Source organism: Rhinatrema bivittatum, chromosome 1 (assembly GCF_901001135.1).
Source record: "Rhinatrema bivittatum chromosome 1, aRhiBiv1.1, whole genome shotgun sequence".
NCBI lineage: Eukaryota > Metazoa > Chordata > Amphibia > Gymnophiona > Rhinatrematidae > Rhinatrema > Rhinatrema bivittatum.
Window position 1 is genome coordinate 56346994 of NC_042615.1, and position 18250 is coordinate 56365243.

Here is an 18250-nt window from a genome sequence, read left to right on the forward strand (position 1 = left end):
AAGATATGTATGTTGTGAACATCTTTACTGCCAGGTAGCATAAGAACTATAAAATATAAACAAGTTCCACCTATCAGCACGCACACTTCTCGCTATCTCTATCTCTCCCCCCATCACTACCTCCTGGACCTCATCTAGGTATCCATAACAAAGCTTGCAAAAAAAAAATTCAAATGAAAATAATATTTAATAATTGAAAATACTGAAATAAAACAACTTTTGTGTGTATTTCATAATGCAAAATATGCTACAGGCACAAACTAGCTGGAAGTTTGCAGGAGCTTCCCTCCCTCCACACGCCAGAGGGCGCTAGCTTTTTCTAAGCCTAGAGCAAAACCGACCATCTCTCGCGAGCTCTACGCCGGCTCCTGCAGTCCAGTCTCGTGAAGTCTCGCGAGCTTTGCTCTTTCTTTCTCTTTTACCCTCTGAGCGCCAAGATGGCAGTCGGTAAGAATAAGAGGCTGACCAAAGGAGGCAAGAAAGGTGCCAAGAAGAAGGTGTAAGTCTCGTTCCTGCCGTCGGCGGCGTGCAGCAGGGGAGTGCGGGGCGCCTGGGGCGAGGCGAGCCATGGCGGAGCGGGCGGGATGGCTGAGATGCGGGACGGATTGGGCTGGAGCCGGTGCCGCTTCCGGCCATGGCGGCCTGCGCTTACGCGCTCCTGGGCTCGCGGTCCACGGCGGACTTGCTCAAACTCAGCTCGTGCTGGGTGGGGTTCGGCCGCTAGCTCACAGCGCCCTACAGCTTTATTTTTTTTTATACTTTGTCCTCCTGAGGCTCTCTTTGAGTTTCGCACGAGGCTGCCTGAGCTCGGGATCTGGCAAACGCCACCTGGCCCTTTGATGCCACGCCGCTTCATTTAAAGTCTGGTGTAAACTTAAAAAAGCATTTTTTTTATGGATTTAGGTTAAATGTAAAACACTCCTGTAGCAAAGATATTTTTTCCCATTGTCACAAAATGGGAGAACACTTTAGTAAATGGGCTCTAGTCTAGATGGACAGACTTTCTGGGCCTTGCTGTCACTTGTTTCCTAATGTGTTGCTGAGATGTATACAGTATATTCTGATTCATAATCTGCAGTGCGTGACTGCAGAGTAACGTGGCAGCAAAAGAGTAAATGGAAAGCCTTCATTACGGTACTCGTTTTGGGGCGTTTATAGTATTTACGGTACCACAACAGTTCAGACAGTGAGTAAATAAGGTGCTTTGTCGCTAGACCAGCCATGGAATTTACTGTAATTGCAGACATCAACGATTCTGCTTCTTGGCTGGTGGGCGTGCCATAATATTTATGAATTGTAGGATGTGAGCTCTGGCTGCTTTTTAATATATTTATGCTTGTATATTGTTAATAGAATAGTGATGTGATTTTGAGTTTGTTTTATATTTTTTATTTGAGTGCTTTTTAGTATGCTAATGCTTATTTATCATGTTTGTTAAATTTGAATGCAAACAGCCTTAAAGATAGAGGCAGTATAACAAACTAATGGGCCGATACAGTAAAAATCGTGGAAGAGCAGGTGAGCACAGGCCACTCTCCTGTGCGCGTGATTCAGTAAGTTAATTTATTTAAATTAGGGCCAGGGGTAAAAAGAGGCGCTAGGGACACTAGCGCGTCCCTAGTGCCTCTTTTTGGACAGGAGCGGCGGCTGTCAGCGAGTTTGACAGCCAACGCTCAATTTTGCTGGCATCGGTTCTCAAACCCGCTGACAGCCACGGGTTCGAAACCGGACGCCAGCAAAATTGAGCGTCCGGTTTTCAACCCGCGAGCCGCAGGCCCATTTTACATTTTTATTTTTAACTTTTTTAAACTTTTGGGACCTCCGTCTTAATATAGCCATGATATTAAGTCGGAGGGTGCACAGAAAAGCAGTTTTTACTGCTGTTCTGTGCACTTCCCCGGCGCCAGCAGAAATTAATGGCTACCTTTGGGTAGGCGCTAATTTCTTAAAGTAAAATGTGCGGCTTGGCTGCATATTTTACTTACTGTATCGCGTGGGAATGACTAATAAGGCCATCAACATGCATTTGCATGTTGCGGCGCTATTAGTCTCGGGGGGGGGGGGGGGGGGCATTTTCGACACGCTATTACCCCTCACTGAATAAGGGGTAAAGCTAGCGTGTTGAAAATGCACGCCCAAATACCGCACCGGAGCGCACTGTACTGTATCGGCCTGTAAATACACTAACAGTTACTTAATGGCGACCCTTAATGATTAGACTTTATTTTGACGTTAGCTGGGTTCCACAGGGAGCTGTTCTCCCTGTGATCTTGGCTGAGGTCTGTGATTGTAATAGCATTGCTGAATTGGTGGATGGGAGATTTCTAAAAAAGAAGAGAAGCACCACCTCTCCACACCAGATAATTGTGAATGTTAAGACTGTGGTGCTGTAGTTCGATAGAGACCAGTTTCAAATGAGTTGGAAGCCCAAAGGATCAAGTGGACATTGCCTTGATTAACATGAACAATCTAAAACAATAGCCATGAAATTTAGTTTTGAATCTTTAATTTGAAAGCATTTTTCCTCACATAACCAAAATAGCATTGGACAGAGGTAGCCAACTCTGGTCTTAGAGCACCACAAACAGGCTTGGTTTTCTGGATATCCACTATGAATATGCATGAGAGAGATTTGCATGTTGCATGCACGGCCTCCACTGTATGCAAATATATCTCATGCAAATTAATTGCAGATATCCTGAAAACCAAACCTGTTCATGGCTCTCAAGGACCAGTGTTGGCTACCTCTGCCATAGCACCTTACTTTCAGATTGATACTCTTAAGGCCGCTGTAGAAACAGTGCGGCAGTGTCAGGCGCACCCTCGTTCCCTACACGCACAGTTCTCTTCACCTACCGCTCGATACTCTCTTCAAATTGCATGCAAATGCATGCCGCGGCTGCGAAGCCTTAGGCAAGCGTTAGGCCCGCGCAACCCATTTTACTGTATAGAGCGCCTATACAGTATCCTGGGTTCGCGGGCCTAACGCTTCACGGCCGCGCTGGTATCTGTCATTTCAAATGACATTTGAAATGACAGGTACCAGAAAGTGGACAGTTATGTTCCCCGATGCTCGGCAAACTTTCCCCCAGCCCCCGCTCACCTGCCCTGGCCCCGTCCGGTCTCCGGTGCAGCCCCAGTCCTGTCCCCTCCTCCTGCAGCAAAAAAAAAACAAAACCGAAAAAGTAGCAAGGCTCGGGCCTGCGACGGTAGTCCCTTCTCCTCTCCTCCCGATTTCGGCGCTCAAGGCGGCCGGGTGGGCGTGCATTCATCCAGGCAGAGGGAGCCGGCGGCGAAAGCGGCCTCCGGCTCCCTCTGCCTGGATGAATGCACGGCCCCCGCCGGCAGTGAATGAATGCCCGTGCGATTTTGGCGCTCAAGGCGTGACGTCACGTCATGTGACTGCCTTGAGGGGAATAGCTAATTCCTTCATTATACAGCTAATTCGTTCATTTACATATCATATACATGCGTGCGGAAAGGGTTATGCGTCTGTTTTAAGAAGCGCTAAGGACGCGTGAAACTGGAGACTGTATCGCTGGATCGCCTTACGCATCTGAATTGTGCGCTCCCAGCACGTTACAGACGGGAAATCGTCAACCGCACGTTACAGTATCGACCTGTTTGAATATATTGTTTGTTTTTTGGTTTTTTTTTTAAGCATTTCCCATGATGCTAAAGTGCAGAATTTATTTTGTTTTATTCTGTTAGTAGTATTTGATCGATAAAAGGCAAGGTCTTGGTTTTTATAGTTGCTCCCTAATTTAGAGGAACATTTTTTTGTTTCCAAAGGTGTCTTGTAATAGAAGTAAACCACAATAGTTCTTTTCAAGACCTCAAAATAAAATTGTTGTGAGGGTAAACAATGGCAATTTTTTGGTTCTAAATGACATTTTGAGACTCCTACTTGAGTACAAGAATATCTTTTCATAGGCTTTATGTAGCATGGCAAATTAGTTGCAGAAAAAGCTTGCCCTCAGAGTAATACTGCCCATTTTTTGTCTGGAGAATAAGAACTTGGAGAGGAAAAGAATGTGAGCTGATTGCTTTTTTACTTTGTAAACACAGGGTTGACCCCTTCTCCAAAAAGGACTGGTATGATGTCAAGGCACCAGCAATGTTTAACATCAGAAATCTTGGAAAGACACTTGTCACCAGAACTCAAGGAACAAGTGAGTACTAAGAAGCTTTCACTGAATATGTGGGTTTATGAAGCAAGCATGTGTATGTTCCTGTAAGTTTATCATAGTTATATATATATATATATATATATATATATATATATATATATATATATATATAATATATATAGGCATACACGAGCCTTTTCCCTATCCCAGCTCTCCTGCCACTCCGGTTAATTGCTCCCTCCTCCTTGAAAGGCCTGGTGCCCAGCAATCTTTTGAACCCTACTGTCATCACACACAAAGTGGACTCCATTTCCTTTTGACGCTGTACTTAATCTGCATAGGTCTAAGCAGAGTCTGATCATCATTTACTTTGTAAAATCTCTATATAGAGTCTGTATATAGTATGTAATTAATCTAAACTCCTGTTGACTCTATATTTAACCTGCAGAGTCTAATTAGTTTATCCTGTTAATTCCATATATATAGTCTGTATATAGTATGTATTTAAGTTGAACTCCTCTGTCCACTCTTCTCTCTGTATATAGACTGCTCCCCTCTACCTCTCTCATTTATAGTCTGTGTATAGTTTGTATTCCTTCTACCTTTGCATGCAAGTTAACACCCGTTCGCCCCCCTCAGGCCCTTTTCTATCTTCAGTTCTAGGTTGTACATATTATCAAGTTCTCTGTAAAGCATTTTTAAGCTCAGTTTATGTTTAATGTAAACCGACGTGATATTCTTAATGAATGTCGGAATATAAAACCGTTAAACAAATAAATGTGTGTGTATGTTGCAGTTTGAATTATAAAGGTAAGATCTGCTGGAACTTCCATTCCATATACTATTGTATTTTCCATTCTTCTATAATGTGTTCCTGTCTTAAAGTCCGCATTTGTTGCTGTACTCCCGAATTAGTCTGGCAAAATAATGTCACTTGGTTTACAGTGGACCCAAAAAAACAAAAAGGTAGGCAATCTAGAAAAGCCGTTAGGAAAACAAAAAGGATAGTTGCCTGGATCTTATTCAAATCTTTATTGGAGTACAGACGTGTTAAAAATATACTGCCCGACTGTGGCCGAGTTTCGCAGCTTTCGCAGCTGCTGCCTCAGGGGCTTGAACACTCTTTGGACTCAAGTTGTTGGGGTAAATTGACCTCATAATCCACTATTGTTTGTGGGTAATCCGTGACAATAATAAATCTTAATTCTTTCAGACCTGATTTAAGCTGGAAAATTTGGATCATCTCATTGTGCCTTGATATGTGCCATCGGATGTTTGATCTCTACTCTGCAAAAACAAAACCAGAGTAGAGATCAAACATCCGATGGCACTTATCAAGGCACAATGAGATGTCACGGATTACCCACAAACAATAGTGGGTTATGAGTTCAATTTACCCCAACAACTTGAGTCCAAAGAGTGTTCAAGCCCCTGAGGCAGCAGCTGTGTAAGCTGCGAAACTCGGCCAGAGTCGGGCAGTATATTTTAAACACGTCTCTACTCCAATAAAGATTTGAAAAAGATCCAGGCAACTATCCTTTTTGTTTTCCTACTTGGTTTACATTGACCAGATGGGAAAAATGGAAGACTTGGCACCAGCTGTGATTGGTAAGACATGCAGCAAACAAGCTAATTACAGTTTGTTCATTGGCCTCATAAGTGTTATGAACCATACAACTGGCTTCAGCACCATTCCTGGAAAGGAATGAATGATGCACAGAGAACCACAAAGTTAAAAAAAATAAAATAATAAATCTAAAGAAATCATGCTAATTCAACAACTTAAAAAAAAATACAAGGATATTTTAGACTTCAGGGTATTCTGCATATCAAGCAAGCAACTGTCAACCCAAGGTCAATCCTTATGTCTTCTGTGGTTGGTTGGGGATGTGGTGTGTTGGTTAGATCATGGAACTGTGAAATGATAAAAGCCAGGTTAATTCTCACACATTATTCGCTGAGCAGCCTTGAGCAGGTCACGCTAACCTCTCTGGAGATCATAGACTCTGGGGGTGGCTGTTGATATTTATTTGTACACGTTTCCTATTGTGCCTGTACCAGGATGGTCTCAGGTGGATCACAATTCAGTTAGATTTTGTTATATTAATGAAAGCTTACAATCTATTTAATCTAAATAGGGCAATGTGAAAGAGGCTATGTCAAGATGTGGTTGGAGGAATGGGGGATAGGAATTGAGGATCATAGAGGAAAGGGAATGAAGGAGTTGGGTGTAGGGTAAGTAAAAGAAGTGAAGATCGATATATGTAAAAAAAAAGCCCTTTATTAAAATTTGCCCGACTCTGGCAGAGTTTCGCTCTATGGTCGAGAGCTGCCTCAGGGGCAGTATGTATGGGCAGGACTTACTGCATGCCTGCAGGGCTGAAGCCGCAATGTTAGTACGTCCATTTTAGTATACAAACTAAATGTCTGTTAGATGGTACATGTAGCATCAAATATGAAGACCACCACTGTCACAGTTGATTTGCAGCTGAACAGATAATTGCACGCACCGTGGGAATGCTGCAGAATCACACTGTATGACATCTATCCAAATGTCTTACATAATCTACCAGTGCTTTGAGAAAAAATTGAAAGTGGTGGTCTTCATATTTGATGCTACATGTCTTACTACATGTACCATCTAACAGACATTTAGTTTTATACTAAAGTGGACATACTAACATTGCGGCTTCAGCCCTGCAATAAGTCCTGCCCATACATATTGCCCCTGAGGCAGCTCTTGACCATAGAGCGAAACTCGGCCAGAGTCGAGCAAATTTTAATAAAGGGCTTTTTTTTTTACATATACTGATCTTCTCTTCTTTTACTGCTATACAGCCAACTTGATCGGCTTCCGATTTGCTTTCTGGGTAAGTAAAAGTTACAAAATGTGATTATAAGGAGAGAGGCAGGGACCTGGTGCCATTGGGAGGGGAGAATTTAAGTAGGAGTGATGGGTAGAGGATAGTATTGGGTCTCAAGACTGAGTTCCATTGGTCATGGGATAGTTGGAGTTTTCTTTACTGACTAATGTTGCTTTGTCTCAGATGGAAAAGGAGCTGGGGGAAGGCCTGGTGTCTGTACTAATTTGTGCAGTATAAATGGTATTTAAAGCAATGATAAGTTTTTTTGGTTGTTTTTTTTTTTAATGGCTTTTGACAGAGATTGCCTCAGATGGTCTCAAGGGCCGTGTGTTCGAGGTGAGTCTGGCTGACCTGCAGAATGATGAAGTTGCCTTCCGGAAATTCAAGCTGATTACAGAGGATGTACAGGGCAAGAACTGTCTGACCAACTTTCACGGCATGGACCTCACCCGCGACAAGATGTGCTCCATGGTCAAGAAATGGCAGGTCAGTGTTCCAGGAGTGGAAAGGAAATTCTAAGCTCAATGGCTTCATGATGGGAGAAAATAGCATAAAATATTTTTCCCCGGTTACCTTTTTTATTGAAATCGGTGCATTGCTTTATGTAAACTATGCTATTAATTACAAACTTGGAATTTATACATGTATTCATTGAACACACGCATATAGAAGAATGAGGCACTGGCAGAAATCTGCAGCTTGAGTCCTTAACCTTTGGTGACTGGCATTATTGCTCATATATTTCAAACCTGTGCAAATTCAGCCATCTTTCTGTATGTATTACAAAACAGATAAATTGTCATAACATGACAGGAGGCAGATGAAATTTTGATGTTTATTTTTATTTATTTAAAGGTTTTTATATACCGATAACCATTTGCACATCGTATCAGTTTACAATTAACGTATAACAAAGATATCGAAGATACATGGAACGATTTGATTACATGGCATAGTAAGGGGAAAGGTACATTTATTTTATTTAACATTTTTATATACCGAAATTCATGTAGCAATGTTACATATCATTTCGGTTTACATTATAACATTAACAAGCATGTAAAAATGCGATTACATCGAACAGGGAAAATAAACTTGGATCAAGGAACTGGGGAGTAAATTACAATGATTACTATTAGGTGATGAGGTTATGTACTCTGCATACATAACATAGTATGCAGAGAGTACATAACTGTTGAGGGAGAAATATATATAAATCTATATGAGAAATGTACACATTGATCATATTTGTAAGCAAGTTTAATGGCATGGTCAGAGGGGGTAAATATATTGTGAACTTGTTGATAACATATATAAATTATAAAATTGAATCTATAGACAGTCATGTAGAGAGAGGGCTTCTTTAGCAGATTTTCCTCTTGATTCTTAAGAGCTATAGAATTTATTATAAAGCAAAGGCCAATACTAAATCCACAAATGGAATAATACAAGAAGCAGGAAAATTGAACAATTTTTAAATGCACATGGAGCCCTTGGACAAATCCAAAAGAAAAGTCAAAGCCTAATGTTTTGGCTCTCGAGAGAAAATACAGTGTGTGGGGGGGGGGGGGGGGGGGGGGGGAAACAGTGGGGCAGTATGGGTTATAAGTAAGAACTCTGCTTCAGGAATGACCTTCTCGCTCTCAAGGGATTTGTGGTTCAGAAATCATCGAGCTCGCTGTCCAGGATTGGTGATTCTTGGAGCACCATGTGTGGACTCTTGTCGGGAGATCACTCTCTCTTTGGGGGGAGAGGGGGGGCGATACTTGATTTTTTTCCCCTTTGGGATAGGCTTGAACAGTCGCCGAAACACATCCTTGGAGTTTTGCTACTGTTTGGCTCTTAGAAACCAGAAATAAAACTGGTGTGGTGTTTGAACTAGATGGCAGTAAGAGGGATGCTTCACATACTCTTACTATGTCGGCTGTCTCTGGGCAAGATGTGTATTGTGGTGATCCCTTCCTTCTGATTTTCAGTTTTTCATATTGGTCTAAGAGCATATAATCATGTTCCTCGGAGTGTAGACACTTACAATTGAGGCTAGAACTACTGTAAGAGTATCTAATTTTTATTCTGTGCAGAAGCTGTCATGGTTTTTGTTAACAAAAATCAGCTGAATAGGGCAGAAAAGATGTCCAAGGAGAGAAGCTGGAAAGCTATGAGCACATGCCTCTAGTTTGGACAATAAAATCCCAGACTTGCAGGCTCTAATGATGGAAGCAGATTTGGACATCGTTACTGTTACAGAGACAAGGTTTACAGAGTGTCATGATTGGGACAGTCATCCCTGGCTATATTTTATTTAGGAAGGTCAGAATACAAGAAAAGCTGGAGGAATAGTGCTTTGTCAGAAACAGTATCCAAGCAACTGAAATGCAAGGGACATGGGGTAGGGAAGAAGCATTATGGGCTATCCTGAAAAAAAAAAGATGGTGCTTCCATTTACATCTGTGTGGTCTACAGGCCTCCAAATTAAACAGAAGAACTAGATGGAGTTCTGGTCGAAGATATCCAAAAGGTGGGAAAGAAGTGAGAAGTGTTGCTAGTTAGAGATTTTAATCTGCCGTATGTGGATTGGATATCCCTTCTGCGGAATCTACAAGAAGTAGAGAGAGAGTGCATGCTTTTCATGGGGCTCTGTTCAGATGGTAATGGAACCCGCAAGGGAGGGTGTGATACACATATTGGGATAATGTCGCAAATGTCCAAGTAGGTTCCCAACTGAGCACCAGTGACCCTCAAATAGCATGGTTTGGTAGCACAAACAGGATACAGAGAAGGCACACACAGACTTGAGTTAAGAATTTCACAAATACGGATTTTGTCAGAATGGGAATGTTCCTAGAGAAAATGGGTGAGGTGGAACAGTGGGCCAAATTGAAAAGAACTATCACACAGGCAACAAATCTATATGTTAGAAAAGTAAACAAAAGTAAGAGGAAAAAGAAACCAATCTGGTTCTCAAAGGAAATGGCTGAAAAAATAAAGGCAAAAAGAACTGTGTTCAAGAACTATAAAGGATCCCAAAAAGAGGAATACTGAAGAGAAGACGAGAAATCAGGAAAGGAAAAGGTCAAGCTGAAGATAAGATTGCCAAAGAGGTAAAGCGACGTGACAAAATATTTTTCAGGATTATCGGAGAAACAAGGAATGTCTGAAGTAATTATAGTGAAATTGAAAGGTGATGAACAATGTGTGGAGAGAGAAGAAGAAATATTAAGCAAATACTTCAGACTCTGGAGAAGGACCGATGCTGGTGATTGGAGATGGGAGTAGACAAAACTCCATTTACGGAACAGAATATATGGGAAGAGCTTGGCAAACAAAGTGGACAAGGCCATCGGGCTGGATGAGATACACCCCAGGATACTGAGGGAGCTCAGAGATGTGCTGGCGGGTCCACTGAAGGACCTTTTCAATAGATCCATGGGAATGGTGCCGTGGGATTGGAGAAGAGCGGTGGTGGGCCCACTTCACAAGAGTGGGAGCAGAGGGGAGGCTGGAAACCTCAGGCCGGTTAGCTTCACATTGGTGGTGGGAAAATGAATGGAGATACTGCTGAAGGAAAGGATAGAGAACTATCTACATTCTGGTGGGTTTCTAGACCCAAAGGCAGCCTGGAGTCACCAGGGGAAGGTCCTGTCAGACAAATCTGATATATATATTTTTTTTTTTATTGGGTGACTAGAGAATTGGATCGAGGAAGAGCGAACTATGTGATCTACTTGGATTTCAGCAAAGCTTTTGATACAGTTCTGCATAGGAGGCTTGTGAATAAAATGAGTGCCAAGGTGACGTGGGTTACAAACTGGTTGACTGATCGGAGACAGTGTGTAACGGTAAGTGGAACCTACTCTGAAGAGAGAACGGTGTTGTGATGTTGCAGAAGGGATTAGAAGGTGAACTGTCCTATTTGTGGATGATACTAAAATCTGCAACAGAGTGGATATACCTGGTGGAGTAGAGAGAATGGGCTCTGACCGGCCCGCAAATGCGCAGTAGAGAGCAGCTCTACCGCTCATGCGCGGGCGAGCACTTCAGTCAGAGCGGAGCGTGACCTGCTAAAAAACATGGTGCTGAGAGGAGCGGTGGCGGCGGCGAGGAGCGCGCGAGGGAGGGACCCCCGGAGATCTTCCGTCTGCGCCATCCGAGAGTCACTGAAGGGGGAGGAGGGGAGTGACTGAGGGGAAAGGGGAATGACTGAGGGAAGTGACTGAGGGGAGGGGGACAGAGGGATGTAAGTAAGTGGGAAGGGTAAGAAGTGGAGAAGAGAAAAAAGAGGGAGTGGAGGAGGGCTGAGAGAGGGGAAGGGTTTGTGGATGAGCTGAGAGGGGATTGGAGGGGATGAGAGGGATGGGATTGAGAGAGGGTGGGGAGTGACTGGGGGAGGTGAGGGGAGGGAGGCAGTGGGAGACAGAGGGATATGAGTGAGTAAGTAGGAAGGGTAAGAAGTTGTGGAGAAGAGAAAAAAAGGGAGCGGAGGAGGGCTGAAGGAGAGGGAAGGGGTTGTGGATGAGCTGAGATGGGATTGGAGGGGATGAGAGTGAGGGATGAGATTGAGAGAGGGTGGGGAGTGACTGAGGGGAGGGAGGCAATGGGAGACAGAGGTTGAGTAAGACTGAGGGGAGGGAAGGGGTGAATGACTGACCGAGGGGGGAGGAGGATGAGTGACAGAGGTGAATGAGCGAGGGGAAGGGGGAGGGAGGGAGAAAAAGTATAGAAAGGTGCTGTGTTCGAAAATGGACTGAAAAAAAATTTAATGTAGCCCCAACGGGCTTAACGGCTTGTGAAAAGTGATTTTAAGAAAGCTTGAAGAGTAGTTGAAGATTTGGCAGCTGGGTTTCAATACCAAGAAGTGTAGAGAGATACTTCTGGGATGCGGAAATTCAAAAGAGCTGTATGTGAAGTGGGGTGAAAGATTGATGTGCGCAGACCAAAAGAGATCTTGGGTTGTTAATGTCTGGGGATTTGAAGATGGCGAAGCAATGTGATAAGGCGATAGCTAAAGCCAGAAGAATGCTGGGCTGCATAGAGAGAGGAATAACCAGCAAGAAAATGGAGGTGGTGATGCACTTGTACATGTCCTTGGTGAGGCCTCACCTGGAGTATTGTGTTCAATTCTGGAGCCTAGATCTCAGAATGAATAGAGATAGGATGGAAGTGGTCCAGAGAAAGGTGATGAAAATGGTGTGGGGTCTGTATTGGGAGGTCTATTAGGAGAGACTGAAGGATCTGAATATGCATTCCCTGGAAGAGAGGAGTTGTGGGGGAGATATGATGCAGACCTTCAGATACTTAAGTTTTCAGTGATGTATAGACTTAGAACCTTTTCTGTTGGAAAGAAATCAATAGAACTAGAGGTCACAAAATGAAACTCCAGGGAAGAATGTCCAATGTCAGAAAATAATATTTCTTCATGGAGAGGGTGGTGGAGGCCTGGAATGCCCTTCTGGAGGAGGTGGTGAAGACATAAACAGTCAAAGAATTCAAAGGAGCATGGGATAAACACTGTGGATCTCTAAAGGCTAGAGGACTGAAATAAGTGTGCAGGGGGGGTAACTTGCTGGTATGGAGGTTACTACCCTTAGCAGAAAGCATGGAGATTACTACCCTTGAGCAATATGTTTTGATGCTTTTAATGCAACTGCAACATTGCTCCTTACTTAGATGGCAGGGGTAGAAGAGGAATTGGATACAGACGACAACCGAAGGTCCTGACATGGTCTGGGATATTGATGCGCAGACATAAGGGAAAAAGCACAGGACTGCTTCTACGGCCAAGCCCTTAAGCAAAGCACATCAGGCAGCACTGGCTGGTACATGGGGGTAACCTGCATTTGCTATCGTACTGCCATGGAAAGCTTGCCGGGCAGACTGGATGGACCATTGGTCCTTTTCTGCTGTCAGCTCTGTGTTTGTGTGTCTGACTCGGATGCAGATCAGTGGTGACGCTGCTCCATCTGGACAGCTTCCTGAGGTAGTGAGATGAAAATGATATGCTCTCTAAGTGGGGATCAACTTCTAGTATCCTTAAGCTCATTGCACTTGTACTGTATGTGATGAAGTATAAGTTAAGGTGGTGTGGAACAACCTTTTAGCTAGAAATTTATTATAAGTTTAAAGGTTGTTCCAGCTCTTGAGAGGAATAGCGCAAAAATCTGTTGATAGAATAACTTTTATATTTTCTCTCTCAGGTTTCTGGTAGTTAACCTGTATTATTTTTATGAGGATGAGTTTTGTGTCGACGCACAGAGTTCAGGCTCCCAGAGTTAATGTTTTGCCCCTCTCCATTCTGAGTTTTTATGAAATCTGGCAATTGAAGAGGACTTGGCGTGGAGCATGAAACCAATAGCACATAGAAGTTTGCTTCTCATTTTGCTTTGTGTTGCTTCTGAGCACAGAATAAGAAACAAGGATTTAACAATAGTTTTTGTAAACAAGCACCAGTTTTCCCTAACTGCTATGTTACTGCATAGCCTCCTTGATTTCAGGTTGTCTCCCTGCCTTGCCCTTACCTGCTGTTGCTCTGTTTCTCTCCAGAGCATGTTTGCATGCTGTGACATCTGCTGGTAGAAGATTGCAGGCATCCACTTCTTTCTAAAATATTGCTTCATTTTCTCTGAGTTAGGATTTCATTGGATTGTAAGCTTTGTAGTGCTATGTGGTTTAAATATTTAGTTTGTCTTGCTACACTGCCTTTTACCATACAGTATTTATCATTTGTTAATGACTTTACAGATAATTGTCCAGTAGGTACAATAAACAGAATATAACTCTTTATAGTCCACTAAATAAAATAACCTATGGTATATTTATATACATGGGTTTGTTTTTTTTGGGGGAGGAGGTTAATGTGTTGGATTGGGTCTACAGAGAGATGCAAGAGTAAATGTAAATACATACAGTGCCTTCCAGGTTCATGCCATAACCCCTTTAACATGTAGTCTCTCTTTTTTGCAAATTCTGTAGACCATGATTGAAGCTCATGTTGATGTCAAGACCACCGATGGTTATCTCCTGCGTCTCTTCTGCGTTGGATTTACCAAGAAGCGCAACAATCAGATCCGCAAGACCTCCTATGCTCAGCACCAGCAGGTGCGCCAGATACGCAAGAAAATGATGGAGATCATGACCCGAGAAGTGCAGACAAATGACTTGAAAGAAGTGGTCAACAAGTTGTAAGTTTCTTCCATTAACTGAGTATAGGGTTTTTTTTGGTTTGTTTTTTTTTTTTAGTTTCTAACTGCTTGGTAAATTGGCATGCATGGGTTATCTGAGAAATGTAGTAACAAAAATGAGAGAATGGAGCTAGCGAGAGAGAGCAGCTGGGAAGAAGCAGAACTGGGGAATGTATTTGCAAGTAGGTGTAAGGATTTTGAGAGCGTGGCAGGAATTTCACTGGGAACCAGCATAGAGAGGGACAATTGGTAAAGGAGTCGGGCAGCCAAGGTTCAGAGAACTTGACAAGTTTGGAAGGCTGAGACAGGGCGGCCAGCTAATAGCCTTATAGAGAGTGGTCGTGGCAGGAGAGGGGAGAGTGGCAAGTATTAAACGTAAAGTTAGTCCTGATTTATATAACTTGTAATCCAGGGAAGAATGGAATATTGAGGTGTGTGTGTGTGAGAGATGCCAAGAGCAGAATCAGAAATAATACCTAGATCCTTACAGTCAGGCCGATGCAGTAGGGAGAGCTGCGTTAGTGCCGGGTGCACCTGCGGTTGCCGCACGCACAGTCCGGCTCACCTACCGCTCGATACTATATGTAAATAGCTTGCAAATGCAAGCTGCGTCTAAGAAGTGTCCGTGAAGCGTTAGGCCCCGCGCAACCCATTTTTCTGTATAGAGCGCTATACAGTATCCTGGGTGCGCTGGCCTAACGCTTCACGGACATGCGGGTATATGTCATTTCAAATGACATTTGAAATGACAGGTATCAGGAAGTGGACGGTTCTCCTACGCTCGGGATTGTCAGCCCTCCCTCCTCTCCTCCCGAAGCAAGCAACGAAAGTGGAAAAAACGAAAAAAAAAAAAAATAATCGAAAAAGCAAAAAAAAAAAATTAGCAAGAGAGAGAGGACGGGCAATCCTACGCTCGGGATTGCCAGTCCTCTCTCCCCTCTTCCCGAAGCAAGGCGCGAAAAGCAGCCTTGCTTCGGGAGGAGGGGAGAGGGGACTGGCAGTGTAAATCAACAAGCGACTTACTTTTTTGCAGCCTCCCTCCGGAGACCGACATTGGCGACGAGGGACCGCGGCTCCCCTGCCTCCAGCTGCCCGCAAAGATAGACGCATCGCACGGGCGAAAGTGGCCCCTGTGCGTGTAATTGGCCGCTCAAGACGTGATGTCACATGCCGTGACGCCAAACGTCGTGACGTCACATCTTGAGCGGCCCAATTGCACGCACAGGGGCCGCTTTCGCCCGTGCGATGCGTCTATCTTTGCGGGCAGCTGGAGGCAGGGGAGCCGCGGTCCCTCGTCGCCAATGTCCGTCTCCGGAGGGGGGCTGCAAAAAAAGTAAGTCGCTTGTTGATTTACACTGCCAGTCCCCTCTCCCCTCCTCCCGAAGCAAGGCTGCTTTTCGCGCCTTGCTTCGGGAGGAGGGGAGAGAGGACTGGCAATCCCGAGCATAGGATTGCCCTCCTCTCCCTTCTCTCTTGCTACTTTTTTTTTTTCGCTTTTTTTTTTCTCGCTTTTTTCCGCTTTCGTTGCTTCGGGAGGAGGGGAGAGGACTGGGGCTGCCCCGGAGACCAGCACCCATGGACGCGGCCGGGGCAGGTGAGCGGGGGCTGGGGGAAAGTTTGCCGCCTACCCTTACCCCTGCCTCTAAGGCAGGGGTAAGGGTAGGCGGTAAGTTAGCAGGTTAAACACGCGGCAAAACGGCAGGGTAAAAAAGCGATAGTCGGGGAGCGCGTTACTGTATGGGAGGGAATAGCTAATTCGATCGTTTACATGTAATATACATGCCGCGGGCGGAAGGGGTTACCCGTTGATTTAAGGACGCGGTAAGAGTAGGTTAAAGGGGATTGTGTATCGCAGGAAGGGCTAACGCGGCCGAAAAGTGGGTAGAAAGCGGGTTAGGAGCAGGGTAACCGAGGCCGCACTTTACTGTATTGACCTGAGTGAAAGAGAGGGCAGAGGGGAGTCCAATAGAAAAAAAAATCATGGTGGGGGATAGTTAGAAAGTAGTCCCTGTCAGCTTGAGTGGCTGGCGCTGGCTCTGGTATCTTACAGCAGAGTTGTCGGGTTGTCCAAAATTCATTGTTTTTAATTACAAACAAACAGAAAAAGAACAAGCATTCTGTTTAGTTAATATGTATGTTTTGCTTTTCAGGATCCCGGACAGCATTGGCAAAGACATCGAGAAAGCCTGCCAGTCTATTTATCCTCTCCACGATGTGTTTGTTCGCAAGGTGAAAATGCTGAAGAAGCCCAAATTTGAATGTAAGCTTGAGTCTGCATTATAATCTGAAGTTTTGATGTTAGTTTTCCCGCTGTGGGATGGGAAAATCAATGGCAGAAAAGAAGCTGAGGCCTGAGGTTGCCAGTTTGAAAGTGGATGATGGCACTAATATAGATCTCCATTTGTAATGAGGTGCATTGCTCTTAAGAGGTTCAGCGTTTTTGAGGCATAAGATGCTAAGAACAGCACAGTGCATACCCAGCTTGTTCATGAGGCCTCGCGGCCAGCTCTGGTTTTCCAGATATGATTAATGAATGAGCATGAAACATTTGACATTTTTGGCTGCCATGAAAACCAGACCTGTTAGGCCTCTGTCATGAGCAGCACTGTGAGCCATTGGAGAAGGATTAATTTTTATTTATTTTTTTTTTGTTTTCAGCAAGTTCTCCCAGTGCTCTGTGAAAGAATACAGGACATAACTAGAGGCTGCGGGGGCAGTAGGAGTGGGGAGGGTGGGATTGATTGGGTCTCTGTGGCAGCTGCATTGAACTGGCAGCAGACATTTCACCAGCCTAGGATGCAGCGTTTTTGTTTATGTTGCTTTAATTTGCTTTGCAGCATGGCGAAAAAAAAGAATTATGGGAATGAATGATGACAAAATGTTTCGGTCCCAAATGAGACTCAGTGATTACTACTTAGAGATCGTTCTGACATTCCCACACCATGAAGCTGTAAAAGCTTTTAATATTTTCTTTTCCTCTGGGCAGTTTGTCTTGTATAAACAAACCACTTTGTTGTTCTCTTTTTGTTCCTTTTTGAGAGAGGTATCTTACTGGGGTGGGGTTAAGGGTTCTGTGGTTAATGTTGTTGATACTAACGCATGGTTCTTTGCAGTGGGAAAACTGATGGAATTGCACGGGGAAGGTGGAGGCACCGGAAAACCCACTGGAGAGGAGACGGGCGCCAAAGTGGAACGTGCTGATGGCTATGAGCCTCCAGTACAAGAATCTGTATAAAGAGTATAATCCTGTCCAGAGTGCCTGGAAAAAAAATAAAAAATATATATCTAAAATGCTGGGGCTTTGTCACTTTAGTAGGTTGTGTGGTGTGTTCCGCTTAAACATGGAGAGCTAATTTTTTTGTGATGATCATGTGCTATAGGATGGGGAAAGAGATATTTGATATTAAACAGGTTTATACAAGGTTTTGGTTTTTTTTTTTAATTCAGCTTTCATCCTTCCCAGATAAGCACTAATTGTATTTTTTTTTTATTAGTAATTTTTATTGAAGTCCAAGAAAAGAACAAAGGTGCAACAACTCACCTAACATATCAAACAAATATAAAACAAGGACAGCATTTAAAGTTTGTAAATGAACCCCTCCCATCCTTCCTGTGCTGCAAAGTCCAAAGCTGAAAAACAAGTGTCATAAAAAAAACATCATCATGATATGGTGTACACCATCAAAAGTCTCAAAAGTAATGTAAGAATACCTGAGAAGAGCGGTGACGTCAGCGGGAGAGATGGCAGCCTGAGACGTGAGCTCCTCCACACCATGAGCCTCATAAAGCTATAATCGCCATCCATCCTGACGATAGTAGCAGAAAAATTATCGCTGTGCACCCCAACAGCCTAAAGAATGCTACAAAAGAAAAAAGGGTCTGATCTCCGCAGATTTGCGTATTCTAAAGCGGGTGAAATTGTGGAAGGCCCTGAGAGGGAACCGGAGGACGACATGGTGGCCGTCTCAGAAGCCGAAGCTGAATGCCAGACCGAGCAGGTCTCCCAGCTATCCAATGCGCCTACTCGAACTGAATTTAGACAATGGTTTAGCGATATCAGAAAGGACATGAAGGAGAA

The 18250-nt window shown here is 43.9% G+C and overlaps 1 protein-coding gene and 1 non-coding gene across 2 annotated transcripts; both read left to right on the forward strand.

Annotated features, from left to right (window-relative positions):
* The first annotated feature begins 349 nt into the window (after positions 1-349).
* RPS3A (ribosomal protein S3A) lies at positions 350-17463 on the forward strand. The gene is made up of 6 exons (XM_029605525.1): positions 350-499; positions 4069-4172; positions 7293-7480; positions 13964-14172; positions 16323-16432; positions 17286-17463. Exons 1-6 carry the CDS (start codon positions 438-440, stop codon positions 17405-17407), a joined length of 795 nt encoding a protein of 264 aa, XP_029461385.1. The 5' UTR covers positions 350-437; the 3' UTR covers positions 17408-17463.
* On the forward strand, positions 17035-17106 carry LOC115082783. The gene has a single exon (XR_003854272.1). It is a non-coding gene; the product is annotated as a small nucleolar RNA SNORD73 (small nucleolar RNA).
* Positions 17464-18250: the final 787 nt, after the last annotated feature.